At 44.6% G+C, this 25668-nt stretch overlaps 5 protein-coding genes across 6 annotated transcripts in view; 2 read left to right on the plus strand and 3 right to left on the minus strand.

Annotated features, from left to right (window-relative positions):
• The window catches only part of LOC139647353 (uncharacterized), a 45137-nt gene extending 41067 nt beyond the window's left edge, over positions 1-4070 (minus strand). The window contains exons 1-10 of the mRNA XM_071523231.1: positions 3894-4070; positions 3721-3791; positions 3292-3457; positions 2990-3127; positions 2496-2673; positions 2173-2306; positions 1527-1630; positions 821-986; positions 370-555; positions 125-277 (exon numbers count right to left, since the gene is read on the minus strand). Coding sequence (XP_071379332.1) covers positions 125-277; positions 370-555; positions 821-986; positions 1527-1630; positions 2173-2306; positions 2496-2673; positions 2990-3127; positions 3292-3457; positions 3721-3791; positions 3894-4070 — 1473 coding nt within the window. The remainder of the gene's footprint in view (positions 1-124; positions 278-369; positions 556-820; positions 987-1526; positions 1631-2172; positions 2307-2495; positions 2674-2989; positions 3128-3291; positions 3458-3720; positions 3792-3893) is intronic.
• Positions 4071-5965: 1895 nt separating this feature from the next.
• On the plus strand, positions 5966-12089 carry LOC139647373 (Krueppel-like factor 9). The gene is made up of 2 exons (XM_071523263.1): positions 5966-6745; positions 8286-12089. Exons 1-2 carry the CDS (start codon positions 6259-6261, stop codon positions 8540-8542), a joined length of 744 nt encoding a protein of 247 aa, XP_071379364.1. The 5' UTR covers positions 5966-6258; the 3' UTR covers positions 8543-12089.
• Positions 12090-12470: 381 nt separating this feature from the next.
• Positions 12471-17700, minus strand: colgalt2a (collagen beta(1-O)galactosyltransferase 2a). Its single transcript, XM_071523232.1, has 13 exons — positions 17644-17700; positions 16837-16976; positions 16082-16192; positions 15749-15866; positions 15388-15522; positions 15005-15209; positions 14747-14866; positions 14258-14331; positions 14028-14134; positions 13573-13705; positions 13291-13418; positions 12910-13116; positions 12471-12756 (listed from the first exon to the last, which is right to left on the minus strand). Exons 1-13 carry the CDS (start codon positions 17698-17700, stop codon positions 12471-12473), a joined length of 1821 nt encoding a protein of 606 aa, XP_071379333.1.
• Positions 17701-17714: 14 nt separating this feature from the next.
• On the plus strand, positions 17715-19236 carry tsen15 (TSEN15 tRNA splicing endonuclease subunit). Its single transcript, XM_071523278.1, has 4 exons — positions 17715-17840; positions 17943-18024; positions 18812-18947; positions 19050-19236. The coding sequence occupies exons 1-4, from the start codon at positions 17775-17777 to the stop codon at positions 19219-19221; spliced, it is 456 nt and encodes a 151-aa protein (XP_071379379.1). The 5' UTR covers positions 17715-17774; the 3' UTR covers positions 19222-19236.
• A 4-nt stretch (positions 19237-19240) lies between these two features.
• Positions 19241-25640, minus strand: LOC139647387 (uncharacterized protein C1orf21 homolog). 2 transcript variants are annotated; one of them, XM_071523279.1, is made up of 7 exons: positions 25591-25640; positions 25208-25400; positions 23880-24018; positions 22570-22649; positions 22289-22359; positions 21702-21765; positions 19241-20847 (listed from the first exon to the last, which is right to left on the minus strand). In XM_071523279.1, exons 3-7 carry the CDS (start codon positions 23968-23970, stop codon positions 20809-20811), a joined length of 345 nt encoding a protein of 114 aa, XP_071379380.1. In that variant the 5' UTR covers positions 23971-24018; positions 25208-25400; positions 25591-25640; the 3' UTR covers positions 19241-20808. The 2 variants fall into 2 exon arrangements, with proteins under 2 accessions (XP_071379380.1, XP_071379381.1); XM_071523280.1 differs by having other exon boundaries at positions 20712-20847; positions 21702-21762.
• Positions 25641-25668: the final 28 nt, after the last annotated feature.

The raw sequence follows: 25668 nt of genomic DNA on the forward strand, positions 1-25668 counted from the left end.
TTATTATTTTCCACAAATTCAACAGCAAAATACCTGAATCACTTGACACTAACACTTCCTGTTGGTATTGTTGCTAAATGTCATTTCACTATTGACTAAAATAGCACTGTCAGCATTAACTCACATCAGCAGAGCAGGGGATGCGTCTGAAGCCTTGGATGGCAGCAAGTCTCAGCTCCATTGCCGCTGATTGGCCAAGCGCACAGCGGCTGAGCAGAGGAACGAGTGCTGAAGCAGACGGACCAGCGTTTCCCACTGATTTCAATGCATAAAGAAGCTGTAGGAGGACATAATGATGCAGATTGGGTTTTATTTATGTGAATTTGTGACAAAACATTCATTAAAACATGTGAAGTGCACTTGCCGTACCTCTCTGGTTCTTGTGGGTTCCTCTCCCTCGCAGCCTTCCCTCAGGGTTTCCTCTAGTGTTTGTATGAAGGTCTGTACCTGAGGAAGATTGCTGCAGGGGGATCGGGAGCTCTGGCACAGCAGATAGACCAGGGATGATCCAGCTAGCAGGGCCTTGGACCGCACCTCTGTGATCTCCAGCAAGGCCTAACACAGACAGCAGAGAGAGATGTGGTGGGCCTCTGTGCCTGTGTAGGCTAATGTGTTTCCTTCTCCAAAAAATTAAGAAATCATTATGAAATATACTTCTTTGGATGGATGCAGCAGCTACTATTCTTACAGATTTCTATACAAGACATCTCTGCCAACATCAATTTGACAAAATATCTCATCCGAAATGACCGAATACAGGATTTAGTTTTGATGAGAGATTCAAGTCATCGTTCCTGTCACAGAACCCAGTGGTTCCTACGTTGATGGAGTCGATGATCTGAGGCGACGGATGAGGGATGAGGGCTATGGTGGTGAGGTAGGAGTGAGCCTGGTCATCTTCTAGCTCCCTGGTCCTCATCAGGTCAGTCAGCAGTAGGATGCAGCTCTCCGATCCACAGGCCGGTAACGCATCCAACAACGGCTGCCTGTCCCAACAAATGAATCGACACAGAGATCGGCTGTCTGTAGACTATGTCATATTATGGCTTCCTAATTTGGTGTTATAACCTTGTTAGATATTAATGGAAAGCATTTACATGTAAAAAACATAAATGTTTTCATAAATACTTGTATTCGTTGTATTCAGAGGACAGGGGATTCTGCATACTAGATTCTGTGGAAGAAAATGCTAAGAACTGAGGAGGGGACACTATCCTGGTCTGACCCGTTGCGTCATCTGTGTCAGAGAGGAACTCCTGAGAAAGTTGGCTCCTGTCCCACACACAGACTGTCCTTTGTCCAAAGACTTGGCCAGAGGCTGTGTATTTTTCTCATTACGGCCCATAAACAAGCATCCTTTGGGCCTTAATGCATTTATCCCAGCACAAGGTAATTCATTTATCGCAGTGCAGAGTTTATAAACATGCAACTGAAACAGTCCCACCAAGACAGATTTAGATACACTGAGGGACAGCACAAAGATATTGAATTGTGAAAACGGACATTGCCAGAGAGAGAACACTGACCAGTCATTGCGGCACTTGAAAGACGCTTCTTGCCAGAGTGTCTTGAGCTGAGAGAGAGACAGATCTCTCAGCTGGAAGGCCAGCTGAAGGAACTGCTGTGACATCTATCAACAGGTAAAATACAGACACACATAAATGATTTTAGAGACAGATTCAAAAGTATTTCTGGCCAACCAGAACTAGGACATGAACCAAATAACTTCTGCAGAACTGTGAACTGACTCTCTCAGCTCATCAATCATCTGATGCCCAAACAGTAATTCTATCACAGAGTGCGGGAGGTTCTGGGTCTGACGGCCCCTTTTAAACATCTCCCATATAAACAGACTTTAATGAAGGTTGCCAGATTGGGTTTGACTAAACTCCTGTGTAAGGGAGGCGTTAAAGTCATTGGCTCATAGAAAGCAAAGCCTCGGGGGAAGTCAAACCAGCAGACAAACACAAACAAGCCAACATTGGTTTGGCAGGAGATGGGCTACTTAAAAGCGAGACATTTGCATTTATGAAAGGGATTGGGTTTTTTTCACTTACAGCACCTATAGGCAGGTAGACTGAAAAATGTTTCAAAGTTCGATCTGTGTGTTCCAGACTTTTAAAAGAAATAAAAATTAAGGACTGATTGCAACCTGTTGCAATTGAGGCCTACCTGTTGCTGGTCTGAGACGAGACTACATAACATCCTGATAGTTTCACTGGCTTGCTGAGGTGTGGACGGCCTGGCTTTGCCCGGCCGTACAGCCCCCTCCTCCTCAAACTGCAGGCTGGTCAGCACACCCACACCTGAGGAATCTGATGGAGCAATGAGGGGAACAGGCATAAGGGTCCAAGTCCCGCAAAAACAGTGCAACAGTTCTAACTGTGTAATAATTAATGACTGTGTAATGTACTATGTATCAGTGCAACAGTCCTGAAAACTATAATGATGATGCTTTTGTCTGCCAGTTGCGCACATACAGCCAGTACACAGACCTACTCCTGAAGCTGCGCCTGGCTGGGCTCTGAGCAGGAGCAGGGTGGACACTGTCTGGGTCTTCACCAGTCCTGCCGTCCCCGACCAAGTCGCCATGGAAACAGCTTCTGTGCAGTTGACCTCTTCCATCACTGCAGCTCCATGGCGCTGTAAACACTGGAGCTCTGAATGCACCGTCTGGACGCAAAACAGACGAGAAAAGGATGCATCATGTGACAAAATTAGGTCAACTGTCTGGAGGTGACTTGAGCCAGGTTACTGATGTCATACCGACAATATGGCAGGATAGGGAAATCCTAATTATTTTGTGCTGCAGAAAACTCAGACAAATGACAACCAATGTGATCACCCTTTTGCAACTTCTGCTATTCTTGAAATGGGATACCACACTAACGAAAAAAAAAGGGAAGGGAATCTTCCAGGATCGTGCTTACTAATGAATCACAGTTTCAACTTCCACTTTTGAGCAAAGACATAAGAAGTGTAAACTCACTGTGTCTTCAGTAAGAGATACTGAATGGGGCCAGAAGTTTGACAGTCTGGACTGTTGACATTGTTTTAGATCCCTCGTCTTCAGCAGTGCAGGTCCTCGCCTCTCGTACCAGCTGCTGCAGGTCCCATACACATCAGTCTGAGGAAGAGGGGGATGATGATGGTTATTATTAGCAGTAGGGGTAGAGGTGGTAGCAGTCAAAATGGTTCTGTGCCCACATCATTACTTGACTGGTGTGTGACGTCTTCACACTTCAAACATCTTTACAATTTAGCTATAATTTAGCCATCATCAACCCTCACCTCTTTTTCCACTTCCTGTCTGGAGGTGGTGCGGTAGGTCTGGAGCATGCTCAGTAGAGCTCTCTTAATGTTGAGGGTCCACACCTGCTCCCCCTCCTGTGGACAGAGGGCCGCGACCTTTCCCCCCTGTAGGGAGAACTTGAGGCGCGCTCTCTCCAGTGACTCCCTGGGAAACAAAAACAGCAGATGAGTCCCCCAAGACCCGGGAACCCAGACAAGAGAGACGACTGAACACAGTATCACGTTCAGAGGGAAAACAGTGTAGCATTCCAAAGCGATTTGGGCTTACGCTGTAGACAGAGAACCGATAAGACCAAATACCATACATGCACACAAAATAACAGATAAATGATAAATTCATGCACCTATTCCCTATCTCATGTGGAAGCACACTGAATTGTATGAAATGTACATTTATTCCAGCATTACCTCAAACTCTTTAAGCGCTGCACAGAGTGTTCCTTCTGATGGGAAAGACGCTTTATCTGTGGATTCCTAATCTGTTGGGCAAGCACACATGAAAGCACAACATCATTTGTTTTCCCAGTACTTAATGCATCCCTTCTTATAAGGACGTTTTCAAAAAAAAATTTGTCACCCACCTGCATCATCAGATGACACTTGGAAATCACTTCGATATCAACCACACAGTCCAGAGCCAGTCCATTCCTGCCGGAGTTAGAGCCATGGAGGGTTGTGGCAACCGTGGTGCTGTACCTGTAAGTGTACCTCACCCCTCTCTGGTAGGACAGGTCAGGGGTGGGAAACCCTACAGGCATGACGCGAGAATTAAGAATCTGAGAAAAATATCATGAATGTCTCCGTGACGCAATTCCTGCCTTTCAACTGTATAGAAATCACTTGCTCTCCTGCATGAGAAGACAATAATTGTTCATTGTCAAAGTATTTATCACTGAACATGCAGCAACTTTGATGTGCATAACAATAAACTGAATTCTCACCAGCACAACTTGAATCACAGAGGTTATGTTCCATCTCAAAGCAATCGCCTGCTACATGGAAACACAAGTCAAAAACTCAATCAAAATAAAAAATCTCAAAATTCTAAATTAATCATACTGAAAAAACTTTTTTAAAGAAAAACCTGTTGAACTTCTCATTCATACTGAACATTAAGTCATTTAAAAATTCCACTTAGTTAAGTCAATTCTGCTTTGAATGGAAAATGAGATGAAATTCATTAGTAACTCACAACAAAAGCCATAGAAAACTTACCATGCAGAAGGAGCAAAATTAGCATAAAATGTGGACCATTAAGCAATAACAAGGACATGGCCATAGCAGCCCCGAGTTACTGCAGCTCCGGCCGCCTTCAAGCCTCCACATGTAAGTGAGATGAAAACCAAGCACTGTTCACAGCCAGTGAATGACCATGCTTGTGCGTGGACTTCCACAGTGACCCATACCGCTCACAGCATCCAATCAGGAAATACCTTCCAAGCTGGAGCTACAAACATACACTGGGCCAATCACTTGACACAACACTGGGCCCCACAAAAAAGGAGCTTTTCTAATACCCCCCTATGACTGGGACGGGGGTCTGAGTCCAGAAGAAAAGACATAAGCCACATATGGATAGGAAATTCAGTTTATTACAGAAACTCACAGTTTTAAAGCTGATAGATTGTGTTATAATAAAACAGTGCAGCATGATACCCAGTCTTTGGCTGAGACATTATATATCAGAAACGTTTCTGTAGGGAAGGGTATTATACAAAATGCTATTCAAAATACATTTGCACACACACACTTCTGCACCTCTAACTTACTGATGACTTACAATTCTGACTAATCAATAAGCCACAGAACCAATTTTGGCTCGAATGTAATAAAAGTTCATTCACAGACTTCTCTGAGAATAAAGAAAACAGTTGAGGGAAGTAAACATAAGAGAAGAGAGACATCTAGTGTCTGTCTCACTGGGCTATAGGCTGAAAATGTATAAAGTCTTTGGCGCTGTGATGGCCATTCACAAAACATTTTGAAAGAAAATGTGCAATACTCTCAAGTCTGCCACATTCAGGTTCCCTCCTCCGCCAACTGCCACACTAAATTACCCAACATCCCTTCTTCCCCCATCATTACCCGAGCTGGCCACCGACTTTCCACGATGCATTCGCCGCCGTGGTCCACGCCTGTGCTGCACGTCAGCCCGCGACGTCAGTCACTGCGTGTTGCTCTGATGCTGCATTCAAGGCACATGAGACAAGTGGTAGAAACGAGCTTCCTGTATGAAAATGCTGTTCACTTCACCTCCCAAGTCACAAATACTATGGGATTCCTTGAACTTAATTTTAAATTCCTTATATATGTTGTGTTTTTTTTAAACATACTGATAGGATACAACTACTTGCTGGACTTTTCGTTTGTGGTTGACACTGCAATTTGTGTGCTGCTGTAAAACATTAACTTGAATGTATCATGCCATAAAAAAAAGCTGAGGGTAATTATCATGACCAATCAAAGTCAACGAAAAACTTCAATCGTAGTATTCTGACGACTTCAAACAAATTTGAATATATAAAACATGTCCAAATCCTCGCTTTTAACCGGGAGTGGGATTATTCTGACAGGGCCTGAACGCACCATGAGTCCGGACCGGGGGGCGTAGGTTTGACCGGCTTCTCACAGTCTCAGACACAATGAACCGGTGAGAGGCACGCATGTCGGGCTGGAGGCATTGGCACGGTTTTGGCAAATTGTTATTCTTATTTGTGCTTTTTATTTGATATAACTCTGGATTTCCAAGCAATCGACACGCTTTATGGCGGTAACACGGATTAGCTGGAAACGGTTGGTTCGTTGAGTTTGATAAAAAAAAAAAAAAAAAAAAAAACGAGGTCGAGATCCAACTAGCCCCTCCTGGCGACTTACACAAGGCGGATTTATCGTTTTCTTTTTTCAAACTAAGGCCAGCACCCTCCGTCTACAGCGAGGCAGAAAACAATGTCGATGTCTGCCTATTCAGATTATTTCGCTGCCGAGTGTCTGGTGTCGATATCCAGCGGCCCCGTCCTGCACAGACCCACCCCGGTCGCCCCCGCCAGCCAGCCGACCCCGGAGGGCCTGCTCCCCGGGGAGCCCGACGGGTCGAGCGAGGACAGGGAAGTGCGGGAGACGCTGAGGCTGGAGGGGGCCAACATGATGGCGGTGGCCGGGATCCTCACCGACCTCCACGGCAAGTTCCGCCCCATGTCGGCCTACTCGGAGAGCAGCAACTCCTCGTGCGGGGAAAGCGGTTACACCACGTTGTCTGACTCAACTACCCCTACCATGACCCCCTCCGCCACCCCGGTCCCCGGACAGCAGCAGTGGGGGGGAGGAGGAGGGGCCCCGCGGTCCCCAGTGAAGCGACATCAGTGCACTTTCGACGGATGCGACAGAGTTTATGGGAAATCGTCCCACCTGAAGGCGCACATCAGGACCCACACAGGCAAGCCCAGAGTTTGTTGGCTGCGGCGGTGTGATATTGCAGTCTAGTTTAGAAGCATGTTGTGTGCAGATATTGACCCTTTGTTCGTGTATTTGTTTCCCAGAACATCAAGTTTGCCCCTAACTAACTTACCAGATCAGATATACCATTATGTGTGAAGTGTTGTGCTCGTTTCACATTTTGGGGTTACCAGAAGCTGGGTGGGTGGGTGCATTTTCCTATTTACCCGCGAGTTGGTACAATAACTCTGCCAAACAAAGGGAAAAAACTCCCCTACTGAGGGCTCCCGACAAAGAAGTAAACTAACAAAAGAACTGGGCTGGACGTAAAAACCGGTGACGAAGGTCTTCCTCTAGACCGGATTTGCATATGAAATGAACGTAAGACGAAACCGTAAACGGAACGGAACGTAGAGAGGTTCATTATCGGACATGCAGCCTATCCCGGTCGCGGCTAATGCTTATAGCGCCTGTTATTGTTTTGGCCTTTTCTCGGCATCACTTCCCTTTTCTACTATCTATTGACAAGATAGGGACACGAGCTGTTGCATTGCCCACTGACACAAGGCTTAAAGGCCGGGTAGAGTTGACTTTATGCTCCGAAATGTGTGTTGTAGCAAAAAAAAAAAAGTCCTATGCATTGGGGTCAAATGGGACGCGTCCGATAATGGGTGTCTCACAGCTAGCATTTTCGTTACATTTTGGTTGTCTTTGCGCAGGTTTCATCGCTGGATATTTTGTTGCACCTCACCTCGCATAGTCCCTTCATGTCATTTCACCTCTCAGCCACGTATAGCCGCTGTGTAAGAGTAAAGGTTTCGTTGAAAATGGTAAAATCTCATAGTTACTCATACCAGAACTGTACAACGTTAACTGAGCTGAAATGCTCGCGGGTTTATCAAAATGAGGGGGAGTGGGTGTGTTCAGGGTCATTGAGCAGGCGCTAACGGATTAAGGACAGGAAACTGTGCGTAAAGAAACTCTTTTGGGAACGCCCACAAACGGCTGAGCAGTGAGGACTCCTGCGAAAAACGTGGTCTGGCTTTGTGATCTTGAATGTGGCTCTGAGCATCCAACTCGCTTTTCCTGACTTGACTCCAGTTACCATGCAAGAGATTAAGGCTAGTAGTAGCTTAATAAGAACACTATCTAAATCCTATATATGGCCTACTTTGTCACATATTTAACTATGAAGAGCTAAAAAGTTGTCCAGGTCATTCCTCTAAAAGTAGTGTCATGCAGTCAAGAGTAGAGTGGGCTTGTCATTATCTTAGTTTTCATAATGATGAGGTTCATTAAAGTAATAACTGAAGTTTGCTCTATAATTGCATAGAAACAGAATAACTGATGTGGTACTAGGCCAAGGCTATCTAGGCCATTCACTCACAGTTGGATGCTAACATATTTTCCTCATCAAGCAAATCGGTTGCATGCTTCCATGTCACTTTATTAGCTTTAAAGTAATGGTGTAAACCCAGTCGCCACATAATGATGTTAATGTAAATTTTTGATGTAGTGACAACTTTATTCTGCCTCCACAGGCGAGAGGCCTTTCCCCTGCACCTGGCCCGACTGTGAGAAGAAGTTTGCCCGGTCTGATGAGCTCGCTCGCCACACCCGCACCCACACAGGGGAGAAACGCTTCCTCTGCCCACTGTGCGATAAGCGCTTCATGCGCAGCGACCACCTGATCAAGCACGCCCGCCGTCATCCTGATTTCCAGCCCTCCATGTTGGGCCGCAACAAGGGCACGGCCTCCTCCTCTGCCCTGGGACAGGGCAATGCCTCCAGCCAGTAGAGTCGGGAGGGGCGGGGCTTCTGGATCCTGGGGTCTGCAGCAGCAGCTCAGACGGTCACAGGGAGTGGGCTCAAGTTAACCAGCTACAATCAGATCCACTGGCTAGGACTTAACATTGCTGTGTTGTGTTCACGTACGTGCACATACATATACATTCACACAAGCGAATACACAAAGACCTGGATGTGAGGGGGAAGTAGCCTCGCCTCCATCCGCACAGATGAATCAAGTGACCACTATCCGCTAACTCAGTACAACCTCATTCTCTCAAACTACAACTGAAAACACTCACAAATTGCAGGGATTCTCACTTTTTCTGTAAACTGCACATTCATCATCAGCCAAATCCTTTTTTTTCTTGTGGTTATTTTGTAGAGGTGTTTTTGTGCTCCTTCAGTGCCCTTTACTTCTCTTGATTAGCACAATTTTGTGATGTTAGATAGCGAGGCAGATAATGATTAGAAGCTTTTTAGCTTTTTTAGCTTTGCTGATTCCATATCCTAAGTTTTAGCTGTGGCACATTCCTTTTTTCTTTTTTTTCCCTTTAATTGAATTAGTAACATCAATCATTGAGTCTGTCGTCAATATTTTTCTTGTAGAACTTATTGATTAAAATGCAGGTCAGACTTTAATGTTACTGAAAAGTGGATCAAACTTCAGTGTAGAAGAGCAGTTTGCACGCCATACTTAAGTCTAGATCAGCTAGCATCCATGAAACGCTGACACATAATACACAGTAGTATTATGTCTAATACTGATGCAAATGTATATAAGCTTTAAGCTTTTAATGTAGAAAAAACTTAATGCTACTAGCAGCAGAAGTAATACATGTGATGAATTGTAGTCCTTATATTAGGGGTAACAGTATACGCTTGATAGGATGGCATTGCCTGTGAGTGTTGGTGTGTATGTGTTTCTTTATTTACATTTTTGTTAGAGACAGAACTGGGCAGAGTGTGTATGCAATGGTATCAAAATATTTGGGAGAAAAAGGTGACCATGAGGTGAGCTTGATTTTAGCCTGCCATGCATGAGGGCGCCTTCAAAGTAAAAGCGCTCACATGCTCGCTGTCCACATTCCTTTACACCTTTGAGTTTCAGCACCAGATGAATGAGAATCTTACGTGTGACGGTCATGATCCACGTGAAGTGAGAAACAGTATTTCAACTGCACTGCAGTCAAGTTACCCTCAGTGTGGTGACTTAATTCTGTCAGAACTGCACCAACTTTTTGTATGAAAATCAATTTAAGGTTTTAAAAGTTGTTGAAATACTTTGTTTGATTCTCACAATGGAAAGTTGAACATGGTCTGCTCCCATTTAGAAAAGCAAATCCAATGTACTATGCCGAACAAAAAATCACATTATGGGAATTTGCTTGGAGTCTACATGTGAGCAAATCGGTACCGTGTTGAAATATTTCCAGTGACATCTTGCCACAGAGATTCCATAATCCTATGTATTTTGGAAATTCCCACTCAAAAAATGAAAACGCATGCAAGCTAAACCGAATCAAGCAAACCTCAAGTAATTTAGACATCTAAAACCCATTTAAGTGCATACAATGTCCAGGTCTGTTTATAGAGAGGTTGAATTTTTTACTGTTTCCACACTGTTTGTCCAGCTAATGGACACATGATTCCTTTATCTCAGTGAACAACACTTCAGGAAACTCAGAAAGCCTTAAACTATGTCATAACTACTTTGCACCATGTTTACAGTTGATCATTTTACAGGTATATGCCCCTTTTGTGGGCTCATTACAGATACTCATATGCAATATGGCACTTTTTTCTTACAGGTGTTGTTTTAAAATCTATTTGGCTAACTAGTGTGATGGCTTGCACTGTTACTATGCTTCTACAAGCGAGCACTGTGGAACTTTGATAATGTGCTATCATTAACCAATGGTTTGTAAAACTGCCTTTGTCCAAGTGCTTTAGGAAGTGTGATAAAAGATCTGGGTAGGTATTATTTTTATTTGGATTGGGTTTTGTTTGGGTTTTTTTTGTCAGTTTGCTCAGTTTTTTGTCATTCAGGCCATCTCTTGTCATGCTAGTTGATCATGTGTAACTAGTTTTTTTTTATTATTCAGACAGAGCTTCACTTCATTTGGTGCTCAGATCTGTTCAAGTTGTTTCCTCCACAGTAAGAATGAAGGGCATGACTGTCACTGTCTTCCTCTTTTGTATGTCAAACCACCAGATCGGCTCATTTTCATATATCAGTTCACTGCATTGTTGATCACTGTTCATTTAATGGGAAATGTCCTCACTGACTTGACCGCAATGCTTTGGAATTTGTACACATTTCTTCTTCAAAGGTTCGAGCCGTTGCCGGTTCTTGGCCGCTGCTGGCAGCGGCCTTGAACGCGCGGACTGTACAGCTTCAAAGGAACACACAGTATACTTGTTTTCAAATGAAAATGTTTCCTTCCAACTCGCTCCGCAGATGGAAGTGTTTCCTCATATACAGACTCTTTCCGGGTCGCTTATCAAAGCTATAGTATCACACATAAGAACTTACCTCAGTGATTTTGTGGTGTCCATAGAAAATCCATCCATCCCTTCTTTGAGAAATTATTTTTTTTCCAGCTGTACCGACACTGTTTGTCCAGCATTTTCTGATGTATGCTGCTCTACACTGAGTTTGGCTGTACTTAACTGTAGATGGTCTGTTATATACCCACACTCCTTTCTGTCTCTTTATTTGGGCCTATATGCTGCATCACTAGTACCTGTGTAGCAGCACAATTCCCTTTCTATCCCACAACAAGCTCCTTTTGTCAGTACAGAGGTCAGTAAAGTCTTGGTTTGGAGTAAATTCACCTACTGGATGAATCCTGTAGTAACAGCCTCTCTAAAAAAAAAACTAAACCAAGGGAAATGTTCTGGTCCATGTCTTTGACAATGACTCACTGTTGACTGGGACAGAGACTGAGGAGTGATATTCACATATAACACAAAGATACCTGTAGGCTGTCACTTCACTCCAGACGTAGATTGAAAGAGCTCAGTCCAAAAATATCTGTTCATATCACTAAATGTGGCTTGAATGACAAACGAGCATGACCCAATTTGACTTCCATTTTGCTGCGCTGCCTCGTTCTGGAGAAACAACGCCACCGTTTCTCTCCTCACCACACTAATTCAGATATGCACATTGTACAGAAACAAATGTTTTTAAATTGATGCCTAATTTTTACATTAATAATAATGTAATTTTTTAAATCCTCTTATCAAAGCTTTAGTTAAGGTCAATAGGAGGAACTGTGGAACTGAATTAATACTTGCTGCAACATGCTGTTTTGATATTTATATTCTCAGGTGTATTAAATTTTGAGCGTTGGAATTTCAATATTTCCTGTGCAACACCGAAGTACAAGCATGTCTCGTTTCTTTTGTTATGCTGATTAATTTATTACAACGTACCATTTGTGTGGTTTAATTATTCTTTTCATAACTCATTTTGTGATATGGAACACTACTAATATTAAATGGTTCCATTGTTTGCTTGATATGAAAATACCAGTGCTTTTTAAAAAATAAAGATCCTTAAGTTGATGTTGCTTTGTTCGTCTTTTAAGTAGGACATATATTTTTTCCTTTTGGAGTTATGTTGCACTATTAGAGTATAGAGCATAGAGAAGAGATCAGCTAAGAAAAAATGTGTCAGCCTCAATGAAATGCCACCAGCAGAAAGATTTATTTAAAGAGCTAATGACTTGAGATATTATGTCATAAAATAACTTGTTCAATGCATTTTCCACCATGACACCAGATGGAAATTTGGCTGTTTAAAGACAAAAGTGAGGCTTTGAGCAACCTAAGATGGTAGCATGTGAACTTTGGCCCTGATCTTTACTCGATCTGGACTGGACTTGCGGTGGTCCTGGTGGTCCTGGTGTGTGGTATGACATCAGCACTCATCAGAGTTCATCTCTGTTGCCGCTGGCCGAGAGCGGCCGCACCTCGCCCCGGGCAGGACGAGGAGTCACAGGTCGGGCCTCTGCTTCCTCGCTGTCCCGCTTGCCGCGGTGTTTGGCGCCGCCTCTGTCCCAGTCTGTGGCCGCAGCCTCGTCGTCCCAGATGGTGGAGGTCTCTGTGTCGCTGAAGTAGCCGGGCTCGCCGGTATAGTGGGTCGGGAAGACCAGCAACGGCTCCACTGAAAACACTCTCAGCTCCCTCCGCTCAAAATAGTGCATGTACTCGTCTCTGAGGGGACAGAGAGTGTGACATGTCAGAAAACGGAACAAACAACGCAATAATGCAATTCATTGCTGTTAAGGAAGTAGAAATGGGGTATGTTTGCCAAAAATGCCTGCCTTCTGTCTATTTGACAGTAAATAAAAGCTAGCAGGGACTCACTTTGGGTGCTTATTGAACATGATGGGTAGGAACTCATCAACAGGCAGCATCTTGCTCAGGGGCTCGGCCTCCAGGAGCCTCCTGGCCCCCTGCAGGGACAAGATGTAACCCAAGGTCCAGTAGGAGTAGTCTGGGTGCACTAGGTTCCTGACTCCCTTCACCCAGTGCTCCGGCTCCTTCACCTGCAGTCGCTTACGGCCAACGTAACTGTGTGAGGGAGTGGCACAATGAGAGAGAGAGAGGGAGATACAGACATTGATGAGTAGAGACAAAGAGGTGTGGCATGTTTTTAGTGAGTAAAAAAGTACTATTGAAGGAGAAGCTGAATAGGTAAGGGACTGAATCAGTGAGGAAGAGAAGAAAGCTCCAAACAGGACCCACATGAGATCCCAGTGGAGCTCTGCTCTCTTCACATCGTCCATGATGGCCTTCAGTCTGCTGCGAAACCTGGGCTCAAACCTCACATCGTCCTCCAGCACCAGCACCTGCTGCAGTTCCTGCTTCACCACCTAGGGGGCGACACACACTACAGGCTGCCTCACCGTGTCCAGCTAAACCTCTCCATACTGCTGCACAGGCATCACCTTCACTGCACTGCACCTTGAATCAGCATTGCATTCAAAAGGTGAATTCAGTTCAGATATATTTTGTTAAAAACTGAACCTGTTTCCAGATGTTGTAGTGACTGAGAAAGCAGCCGATCTCCCCTCTGGTCAGCACGCGGTCTGAATACGGGTCTTTGTACCCAGGCAACATATCTATACCCATTGCCTGCAGCTGGGAAGAGTTCAAGGCTCTGTAAACAACACAAGTAAATATTGTACTTATAATCACAATCAGCATTCAAACTGGCTCCAGAAGTTTCATGATAGGTGAAGCTTACTAAAGAGTATGAACATGTGCAAAGATGGTTTGTGAATTGCCCAGATCTTCTCTCCTGTGTCTCCCTCTCAGTGTTCCTACTGTCAATAAAGCAAAAATGCTAAATACACTTAAAACACATAAAATTTGCTATTCTAATTGTGTATTTCCTAATATAGGCTATTAATAACTCCTATTATCCTATTTCAGGTATTTCATTATGTAAAAAGGGCTTAATGAGAACTGTTATGTCATACTTGCCATCCACCGCCTCAGTCAGAGTGATGTTGAAGCCCAGGACAGCCAGGCTGCTCAACATCCTGTCCCGCCGGTCTGGACGGCGCTTCAGATTGATCAGAAAGATCTAGAAGTGGAGGAGAATAAAATGTTTTTCAACTGTCCAACTGCTCAAATCCAATTCACCTAAACCGCATTTCTTAACTTGGACTGGAAAACATTTATTCAGCTCTTGCAAATGTATCTGTACCTCGTCAAATCCCATCTTTCCTGCTTCTTTGGGTGTGTGGTGCACATACTGTGAAGGCTCCATGGTGTAGTCAACTGGAAAGAAATGTCACACGTTCACACTGAATCATTTCAGATGAAATATGGTCAATTCAATCTTTCATAGCACCGTCTTGGTAAGCATTCTTTGGTTCTAAGGGAATTCCTTATTGCCCTTCAACGTCTAGCCGGTGTGGGAAATTTCAAAAGAGGGGGAGCGAGCGAGAAGAGAGGCAGTGGGTTTTAACAGCGGAGTGAGAGATCTGACGGGACTGTGAGAGTGAAAAGGACCAAATGTCCTCACATAGACAAGCCGAGGAGACAGAGTGAGCAAAGAGAATATAGGCATGAGGATATACACAGATTGAAATAGAAGGAGAGCGAAAGGGAGGAAGAAGAAAGGAGCAAACCAAAAGATGAGAGAGAGGAAGATAGAGAGCCATGCAATTCATGCAGTTAGTTAAGTGCTTACTCAGCGCCTCTGTCAAGGTGTGGGTAAAACTCTCCTCTTCTTCCTCCAGGGTCTGATGCTGTTTGAGCGGCAGTGGCAAATATCCATAATGCTCCCTGTTGCACACATACATCTGTACCTCTGCAGTGTGCATGTGGGACAAGAACAATCAGATTTAAGTACATAAATCCTTTCAGTATTTTCACATGCCTAATACTTGAAGACACCTCTATAGACCATAGACATAACAACAGAAGTTGTCAGTGCGTGCGGTCTGACCTGCCTGCTGTGCAGAGAAAGCGAAGGCCATGATGTCGTCCAGGTGGTGGGGGTAGTCGGGGTGTGGAGGGTAGAAGGCCAGCGCCTGGCTGGCGGTCCGCCTCAGGTCCAGCAGGAAGGTGGAGTGCACCATGGGAACGGGGAAGCAGCCCTGACGCTTCCACTTGCGGATGGGGATATACTCTGGAGTGCGTCTGTAGTAGCCCTATGTGGGTGTTAAAAGACCCAGGAGTATTTATAAGACTCACAAATTAATCCAGTTGATGGTATTTTTAGTAATGCTTCATAGTTTTTTGCTTCTGCGATTAGCTTTGAGCATTGTGCATCGACAGTGTACTGTATGTTTCCCAGCATGTCTTTTTCTAGTCTGTAGGAGTTTGTACCTGAGCGGTCATGCCACACCAGAAGTTGGAGTAGAGAACTCTTGATTCCAACATGGGCGCCACAAGGGTGAGATTCTCTGCCATCATGTCTGTGAGCACCCACCGGTTTGTCAGCAGGTTGTCACAGTCCACAAACTGAGGGACACAGAGGAGACATCAACACCGGAGCGTTTTCTCCAAAGTGATGATCACTTTTCCCTGATCACTCACTTTGAAGCAGAGAGACCTTCATCACAGCAGATGACAGAGTGACACTAGTGTCTGGTGGCATATAATGATACAGCAGATACTGTGATAGTGGATGATGAAGCAGTAAGCAGGTAGTTAATGCTTTTATCGGCGGATCATTATAGTGTCTCACCAGTATGTAGTCGGCCCACAGTCCTCTGGCAGCTCTGAGTGCCGCCTGCTTTAACTTCATCACCTGGGTGAACCGAGACTTGGGCCAGTGCTTCGGCCCTTGCTCATCTGCATAGGAGCTGAAGGAGAGAGAGAGAGAAAAGCTATCAGTCTTAAGTCTAATTCAGTGAACTCTAATTAAATTGAGTCTAATGAAGACGATATTTTAAGAGGATAGGAACATGCCGGGTTTTCTCCCACGCCATAAAACTTGTGGTTAGACAATACCAGGATAGAGGGTATTTTTCGATAAAGGTTTGAAGTGAACAATGAGGGGTTTGCAGTGGCAGTTCACCTTGGTTGCTGCGTGGGTCTCGACTCCACAGAGTGGTACAGGTGCTGGACGCCTCTAAGCCACTCCTGCAGCACAGCTGTGGTGTTGTCCACACTGTGGTCAGACGCTGCCCTGAGGTCAGAGGTCAAGGAGCATTACTGAACAATACTTCACCACTGTCTTTTCCCTTCAGCATGCAATGACCTATCTTGACTTACCACATTATCCCCCTTCTATCTGTTCTTTCTTTCTTTCTTTCTTTCTCTCTCCTTCTCTACATCTTTCTCTCTCTCTCTCTCTCTCTCTCTCTCTCTCTCTCTCTCGCTCTCTCGCTCTCTCATCTCCAAAACTCATGTTTACTTTCTCACTTGAATGAGAAGGGGTTGAATTCAGGCCATCATCCATCCTGTTTGCTAATGAGTGGTGATGCAGAATGACAAGAATGACATTTTTAACCAGTGCTGTCAAAGTGGCTACTAGTGTTTGTCTTGTTGACATTTTAATTGTTACATCTTAGTTTTTAACAAGTTTGCTTATGTCAGCGACATTTATATAATTTTTTTCCTCAATAACTTTCTGAGTCAATTTAAAATCTGTTTGCATTGCTATAAGTTAATGGATTTTTTAGAACATCAGTGCATTTTATGAAAGTTTGTTGTCCTACTTATAGGCTACCGGGACTAATCAAGACTGAATGTTAGTGATACACAAATTATTTTTTGGAATTAAATCATCACTCAATATCCCTATTAATAGATTAATAGATGTAATCTTACCAGATGGAAATGCGGTCCTTTGGATAGTCCAGTCTGTCAATGCATCCCAAGAAGTACGGGAGGCTGTGCTGTGCATTGCGCGCGAGGATGGTGATCAATACTTTGGGCTTCAGCAGGGAGGATTCCCGGTGGGTTGATGGCTGGGGATCAATGGGCAATTCCTCTGTGCAGGTGTGCAAGAGTCTCCCGGCTGAAATCACAAGAAACAATGCGAATCCTACAAATCCAAAAGGCATTATTTCCAATGTGGCACCTTTGTCTCCCTTCAGCCTCGCACCGGTGCAACTGGGAGAGGGAGAGAGGGAGAGAGGGAGAGAGAGAGAGAGAGAGAGAGAGAGAGAGAGAGAGAGAGAGAGAGAGAGAGAGAGAGAGAGAGAGAGAGAAGAGAGAGAGAGAGAGAGAGAGAGAGAGAGAGAGAGACTGAAGGCATGTGGCATCTAGTCTTCAGTGATGTGGAGGTCAGCGTCCAACTGGTACAACCCAAAAATTTATATGCAAATTAACATTACCCTAATTCATCAAGCTAATGAAATCTCATATATACATTTATCATGCATTAATCCATTCAATTATTAATTTCAATTCATTTCATTTCTGTAGTTCTTATTTCTCCACTAAGGAGATATTGACATTTGCTCTCTCACTTTTAATTACTTTTAAACATAACTATCAAATGGATATATCAGACCACATGGACTGAAATAAGTGGGCATGATTGAATCAATTTCTGTACGGCTTCCCAGCATGGAAGTAGCCTATTGATTTCTAACAACGGTATGAGAAACATTTTCCACCCGGACGACTTACATTGTAGCACGTCGGCAAACCAATGACGCGCGACTGCGCTACTGAAAACACACACATGCCCGCGACAGCAGGATGTCCTGACGTTAGACTTGCATTACTTAACCAGTAGTTACCGCAGTTTAGTTCTGAAAATGTGGGAAGCGTCAGACAGAGCAGAGAAACCTTCAGCTCCCAACTGGATCTTACAGCACCCGGTGGTGAGTGCTAAACCCGTCCAGGGACCTGGGTGATGATGCAGTCTGACTGCTAATGCTAAACGGTGCAGTAACCAGTGTTCTCCTCGCCTCTCCTCATGTTAGTATCAGCACATGATGAGTCTGGATGTGGAGGACAGCGGCCAGGTGCATGCAGCTTTCCTGGTGTACATGGACCTCGCTGAGGGTGAGTCTGACCGCTCGAGACACAATCTGAGTAAAGTTATAGTGTCATGCAGAGACCCGGGCTCATTAAAACATCCTAACAGCGCTGCAGTCAAGACCAAGACCAGAGCAAATTAAGTCCTATTGAAGAAGAAAATATGCACAAAAAAAACTACATGTGAAGGCTTTCATTCCAAAATTAGATGTCCACCATATGAAAAAAGTGACACCTACTTTTTCCAAAGTAACTGACAGAACAAAATCAAAACAAATGATGACACTTTTTATGGACAACAGATAACTGAAGTCCTTCATTTACAAAATTATAACACTTACAGACTGGATTGCTGTATATTTTAAAGATACTGAATGATGAACACCTTTCAAATGGATATATAGCATTTTGGAATACAACTGTTCATGTCTTTCCAAATGTCAGAATAATGCTTCAGGAGGTTTTTATTTTTTACATATCAACAGAGATGATCTGTACTCTACCCTTTTGACTAATCAATGCGCAATAGTTTGAAGATCATTACATGCTATACACAGGTGCAATCTTCTAAGTTGTTTGTAGTACTGGGGGGGGGGGGGGACATATCTTTGATGTTTTTTAGATGTTTTTTAGATTTTAGACAGCTGAGATCTAGACAAGTCCAAGTCAGAAAAGTGGACTTGAAACCGAACTCAAGTACTAAGAATCCACCAGGTCATAAACTCCACATATACCGCCATAGACGGCATAGACGGTAAGTAAGCCTACCACTTCACCCCCATACACACTCACACCGCTTCTCTGTCCATTGCAGTGCGTCAGTGGAAGGAGGTTTCCAGCATCAAGAGTGCTGAGCTGCAGGTGGTGCTGCTGGAGGGGAGGGAGAAGGAGGGAGCCCCCCTCCAGACGGTCCTCCCCCTGCCTGTCCACCGCTCCCTGAGCCACCGAAGGTGACGACACACTGGATCAAATTTACTGTTATCGTTTACCGTAAAATATCTTTTCCTCTTCGTCACCATCATCCTCCTCCTCCCCTCCTCTCCCGCCTGTAGTATACGAAGTGTGTTGGACAGAGGCTCTCCTGTGTTGCTGTGCGCCGTGGCGTCCGATTCCACCCTGGTCTACCAGAGGATGACTGATGGGTTAGTGACACCCGACCCTCCCGCGGGCCCCATCCAGGACCAGGGACGCCGGCAGCACCGCAAGAGACGCCAGCAACACTGACTGAGCGGCAGCTGGCCCATGGGAGAAAACCACGAACCATAGAAGAGCCATGTGGGACGGGCTGCCAGCCGCTGTGTCTGAGGGACTGGTGTCTGGAAAGAAGACAAGACCACTGACAAAATGGTTGAACTGGTGAAAACGGACCTGTCCATTAGTGTCATTGTAGGTACTGTATGTGGCTCTCAGGGTGATACAGGGAGACAAAGTGAATAAGAAACCACTGGCTACCACAAACCACTGAAGTCCTGTTAATAATAGAAACAGTGGCAGAAGCTGGAGCCTAACCCACGCTGCAGTAAGCCAGCATGTTGTGGTGCGGCAGCCTGGAGTGATTTTTTTGTATTATATCATACAACATGTGCTGATGAATGTCGTTTGTTGAATGCAGCTGCACGGTATTTATTTCAAACTAAAACTAATATTTTGTATGGTAAAATGATTGATCTGGCAGGTGTCATGCTGGCTGCTCCCATTAAAACAACACAAACAGTCTCAGCTGTTGGGATAACTTCCTGAAAACACTTTTTTTTTATTTTTCTAGAAAAACAAAAATCGAACATAAAAACCAAACGAACACAATGACATAACACTTGTGAGAGCGACACAGAATCAGACTACTACGCAACTCTGCGGCGTCCTCCCTGTAGGTTTAACACGGCTAATGGAGCAGATACTGAAACAGGAAAGTTCCGTGACCCTGTTGTGTGAGTGCATGTGTGTTTTCATCTTAATGGTGCGACAGTGTCTAATGAGAAGGAGGACGTGACTACATGAGACGGTGACTAGAACACTTCAACCCTGAGCCTTATTCAACATAAATACCCTACATCATAACGTAAACAGACATGGACAGACAAACACACCGCACTTTATGGCCAACAGACTGTAGAAAAGAAGTTAATACTGTCCAAAATGTGTCTTGGAATGCAGGAAGTTTCCAACCCATTGACTTATCAGGGGGTGCGTTCAAGGATGAAATATTCAGAATGATGCAGATGGAGACATTATGTTCTCTATTCAGTGTCGACAAGAGCATTGCTAGTTCTACTGTCACCCATTTACATCTGCAACAGTCGGAGTGTTTCACAACACCTACAGGGAAGTCTCGGCGGCAGCGGCCGTGTACATCGACCTTTCAGGAGTTCTCCGATCAGAGGAGAAACGATAAGTGTTTCCTTAAGATCCCAGGACCTCTGTCATCCTACCTCCTCATAACAGCTTTCATTATGAGAGCAGTTCTGTCCAGACAGAGGATCCATTGTACTCGCTCGGCTCGTGGTCGGAGGTAAGCGTAAATGCGGCGCGCTCGCATTGGAGAACCAGGAGAACTCATAGACACTGAAACAGCTTTGATTTTGACAGCTTCTTCCTGGGGGGGGGCTGGGGGGCTGGGGGGGATATGATGAGGAGGTGCTGGGCAGAAAGGGTCGTAAGTAGAAGGGCAAGAAGGTGCTTAATTCAAGTCGGTTGTCCAGTCTTCTCAAGCGTGTACACGGGACGGTCAGAGCAAGATAGAGTACGGTCCGTCCATAACACGGGAATAACAGTTCCTCTCATACTGGGACTGATGGAGACACGGCCACAGTGCTATGTCATATCCTCCTCCTCTGAGCAATAGTCCCGCCCCTGTACACAAGAGATAGAGAAAAATATGCTTCATTTTCAGCAACAAAACTTGAGTCAGAGTAGATGCAATAGTTAAAAGGAAAAATCCACCGTAAAACACTTTAACACATTGCTTTTTTAGGTTCATTTTGTTGTTTGGTGGTGTATTTTTCTTATTCCTGTGGATAATCGGACAACCACGCGCTAAGTGATGTCACGTCCAGATATTTCAGATTTTCTATTTTCAAGATTTTTTATATTTGATGACCGAAAATGTTCCAACTATCTAAAACATCAACGGTAAACATCAGGTTTTGGTGTCAAAGAGCAAGGGCTTCTCTCTAGACGCAGTATTTTGCACTGACTTTCAACAGTCATATGAGAAATACATTGTAGAAGAGGAAGAGATGCCGATTTCTCCACCGGCAGTAGCCTCAATAGACCATGATGCAACACAGCCACGAGACAAGTGTTTTTTTTCTTGACTGGAAAAATACATATAACCCACAGCTGAATGCAATAAGTTCTATGGCGGTTGTTGCAAGGCATTCTGGGAAATGTAGGTAGTCACTAACTGAACTAGAAGTAGACGAGGCACGGTGAGGGAAAGCGGGTAGGAAAAGTAAGTCACAACACTTCATCACAAAATAACTCCTGGGATGCATTGATCATCACAGACTGATGATATACTGTATAATTGTTAGAGTATCCGAGGATGGATTTTTCCTTTAAGTATGATAAATAAAAGTCAGCGAACCAGCTGAGGTTGTGAAGCAAGTAACAAGTTTTGTGATATCTTTTTGCCATCTGCGGTGGAACTAGTCTCCTATTCTGTGAGATACATGATGCTGCAACGACGGGATGTCACTTCTTACCTTTTCAATCTTCTCATCCAACATCCTGAAGAATTCCTGCTGGCTCTCTGAGGAGTGGATACTGCTGCAAGGGAAATGGTACAGACTGTTACAGATCTGCAGTATAAAAGCCTTAGCCTGGTAAGACCATCCTGATCACGTGACCTCACATTCTGTTTCGCTCCACGGATCAGTCTGGACTTCTAGCCGCCCACATCGATTTCCTGAAATTACAATGTAACCGGGCCAATCAGGGACTGCGTTGTAGTTGATGACGTAACCGGGCGTAGTCCCTGATTGGCCCGGTTACATGATTGGCGGCTAGAAGTCCAGACTGATCCGTGGAGCAAAACAGAATGTGAGGTCATGTGATCAGGATGGTCTTACCAGGCTATAAAAGCCTGGCATGTCACAGTTCACAATCACTCACACACTTCATGATGTGATGGCCCAGCCTGGGACAACAAACAGTTTGGATGAACAAGGTTCTACTGTGTACAGACTAGACCTACACACCAGTATGAGAATAAGGGAGGACATAAAAATAATGTGTTAATGACACTGTGATAGCAAATTGTCATCTACAGTTATTAGTCAGTGACACTTACAGTATCTTTCCATTTCCATTTGGTCCTGTGTCATCTGCCTGTTGACTACTGCCAAGTAGGGCGCATTTCTCCTGTAAGGCACATCCGTGCACACACACACACATACACAAAACAATTGACTAATTAAATAATTGTCTATGTCCCATTGTACAGCAGAACAGAAAAATAGCACATAGACAGACAGACAGATAGATAAACATAGATATATAGATAGACAGATAGATAGATAGATAGACAGATAGATAGATAGATAGATCGCAGAATGAAATAAAACCACGCACTGTACTGTCCTGGTTGTCCCCTCCTCCCTCTTCTCCACTGATGTACTTGACTTTCTCCACTCCTTTCATCTTGTACTCCTCTGTCAGAGAGAGAGACAGAGTGGTAGACAGAGAGGGAGAGAGGAGTGCTCCTCCTATTAATACATGGCATCAGAGCGCAGCGGGAGGCGAGCAGAGGACTGTCCTCTCTCTGCCACTCTGATCAGCACAATCCAGGTCAACAGTTCTCACAGTTCAGTACTTGGCAAAGTAATTATATGCTTGAATTCTCACGCTTCGAACTAAATCCTCTTTCAACAATGGCTGGCAAGCAGCAAAACACATGAGCTGTCAGACCGATTCCCCTCCTCTCTCCCTCTCCCTCTTTCTCACACATGCCCAGTCTCCCTCTCTCTCTCCCTTTTACATGGAAGAGAAGGTATGATGCACAGAAATGATGGTCTGACACCCAGACAAAGCCATGCACATGCTTATCGCTGACTTAGGGGATCACCGAATCTGATTATGAATGCAACTAAATAGCTGAACAGTCAAATGAAGTTACCTGATTCCATTGTGTGAAAAATCAATTTGACACTCACAATGTATTGGCTAAATATGAGGTGTGATTATTACAGCAGCATTACCAACTATGAATGAATGAAAAATATTGCAGTGATGAGGTTGTCATTTAGTGCAGGTGTTTATACAAAAGCTATTTAGTACATTTCTTCATCCACAGGACAACTAGATGAAATGAAATATCTAGTAAGACTGAAGTAGGGATTGACTGATAGGGGTTTTTTTGAGGGCCGATACCAACATTTTTTCCAGTGACGCTGCCAATAGCCGGTATTTTGTGTCATTATTAATTACCATGTTCATGCCAGAAAATTACAAGTATTTGGATTTCCCCCATAATTTTATTCTTGGCAGGGTGGAAAGCTGAAACAGCTGAAACAGCATTTAGACCATCATGTGACATTAGAACTCACTGAAACCCAGCCTGATGAAATACTTCTAGGTCGGTCAGCAGCTCCTTAAGTCAGGATGACCCACCACACATTCAGTGGTAGAGGGAATTTTGCGTTACATGGAAAAAATAAATGAATAAATAAAATGTGAATATCTTTGCAGGTTTTACAGACTGTTTTCATGTGGCTGTGATCAGGGAATGAACCTCCATCATATCGGCAGTGGATGACGCTGACTGACCGATTTTAAATAAAAGGCCTATATTGGCAAACCGATAGATTGGTCTAACCCTAAACCCTAAATCCTTGCAAATAAAGTGAAGGTGAAGAGGAAGTGTGTCTGTTCCCCAGACTGACCAGAGAGCAGGTCCCCGTTGCTGTAGGCTTTACTCCGGCCCTCCTCACCGCTGGGCACGGCCGACACCTGCTTGGCCGAGGTGCAGCCCATCTCCTCCTCAGCCGCTCTCCTCCTCACCCCCGAGCATTACAGGCCGACCTAGGGAGGGGGAGCGGTCACAGGGAGGGGGAGGGGGGGATTTATGGGAAATACAGGCAGGAGAGTGTGTTTTATTTAGATCAGGAGTTCCCAAACTTTTTCTAGCCAAGGACCCCCAGATCTTGGTTGTCTGTCCCTATACTGGAAGTGGAGACATAACAATGGAGAGAGTGAAAGCTGATCATAACAGTCATTGTAATATATTCTGTCTGCTAACTTCTACTACTACTACTACTCCTCATGTTGCTGGGAACCCCCTGGAACCTCCTGGGGATCCCTATAGACTCCGGCTTGGGAACCACTGATTTACATTATCAATTAGTCATGAAACGCCCCGCCCTTGAATTAAAACACACAGGCAAACGCGATCTATTCTTAGAAAGACAATAAAATAGCCGGTTTAGCCGGGTTATGAATCACGCACGCTGCACGCCATGCGCCGGCCCGGGACGCACCAATCACAGCGGCCGACGGTGCCAGCTGCACCGCAACAATAGGCCTTTCAGGCTCTTAGCGATGCCACCGTGCCAAGGCGCCGGGTCATTTTGTCGGTGAATGGGGGGTTTCTGTGGCGCTCAGGGGATTAAAAATGTGGCCGCGCACAAGCACTCTCCCCCCTCCATCGGATCGGCCTGTGCGGCCCGCAACATTTAGGCTAATATTAATGTTCTGCTATCCAGGCTTGAACACAGACGGAGTGTTTTGCATTTCCCAGGTACGCTCTCTGAAACACCGTGATGTCGAGAGGCTGATCTCACTAAAGCGCACAGCTGAGTCCAGCTGCAGAGTCAGCTGCTGCTGTCACGTCTCAGTATCGACAGGCTACATCCTTTTAAATGTCTACATTTCCCTGGATAAAGAGCTCCGGCTAAAGGCTACAGCCCATAAACTACTCCACATCACTGGGCTAGTTCAGACGACTGTAGGCTATCACATCATTAGAAACAAGAGAGGCGACGAGGAAAATAACGTTACACGCGCCTCGGTGCGGCAAATGTCAATCATCGTCTCATTTCACAACATCAAAGGTGGGGAAATAATTGTCAAGATGCCTTATACAAACAGCAACAAAAGAAAATGCGAAAAGAGCAGCCATTCCACGGCCAGCGGGAGACACCATATCAGATAGACGGGAGAAAAACAAACAATAGATTACAAAACAAATGCTATAGCAATAGAGCACAAATACCGTTCTGTACGGGATCTGTCCATGGTTCCTCTCCGTGGTTTCTAGTTCAAAGTGGCTTTAGTCGAGACTGTAGGCGGAGGACCCGCATCGGGAGACCGCATCTGCATCTCTCAGTTCTCAACACAGGCATTAGCAATCGAGATGCAGTCAGTCCGTCTGCCCGCTGTCTGGCCCGTCTGCTGAATTTCACAACCTAGTATTGTGTTAAAGTGATAAAATCATGTTTCACTGAAATTCTTAACACAAACAATGGAAAAATATGACGAGCATAAGCCTAAAATTATTGGAAACAACACAATTATGAAAAATCACTTTGTCATTTTAAGTGCAAAAACTGAACATACATGCCTCTCTCATTTAGGAAAACAATTAAAGCATCGTACCTCTTTATGCAGTGCTATTTGGTAGACGTTAGATTGACTACAAAGTTAGTTGCTACTCGGACCTAATTCCCCGACGCA

The sequence above is a fragment of the Centroberyx affinis genome, unplaced genomic scaffold, assembly GCF_046629955.1.
Source record: "Centroberyx affinis isolate AG114_WGS23_722 - 3 ecotype Tasmania unplaced genomic scaffold, CSIRO-AGI_Caff_v1 ptg001078l_1, whole genome shotgun sequence".
Lineage (NCBI taxonomy): Eukaryota > Metazoa > Chordata > Actinopteri > Beryciformes > Berycidae > Centroberyx > Centroberyx affinis.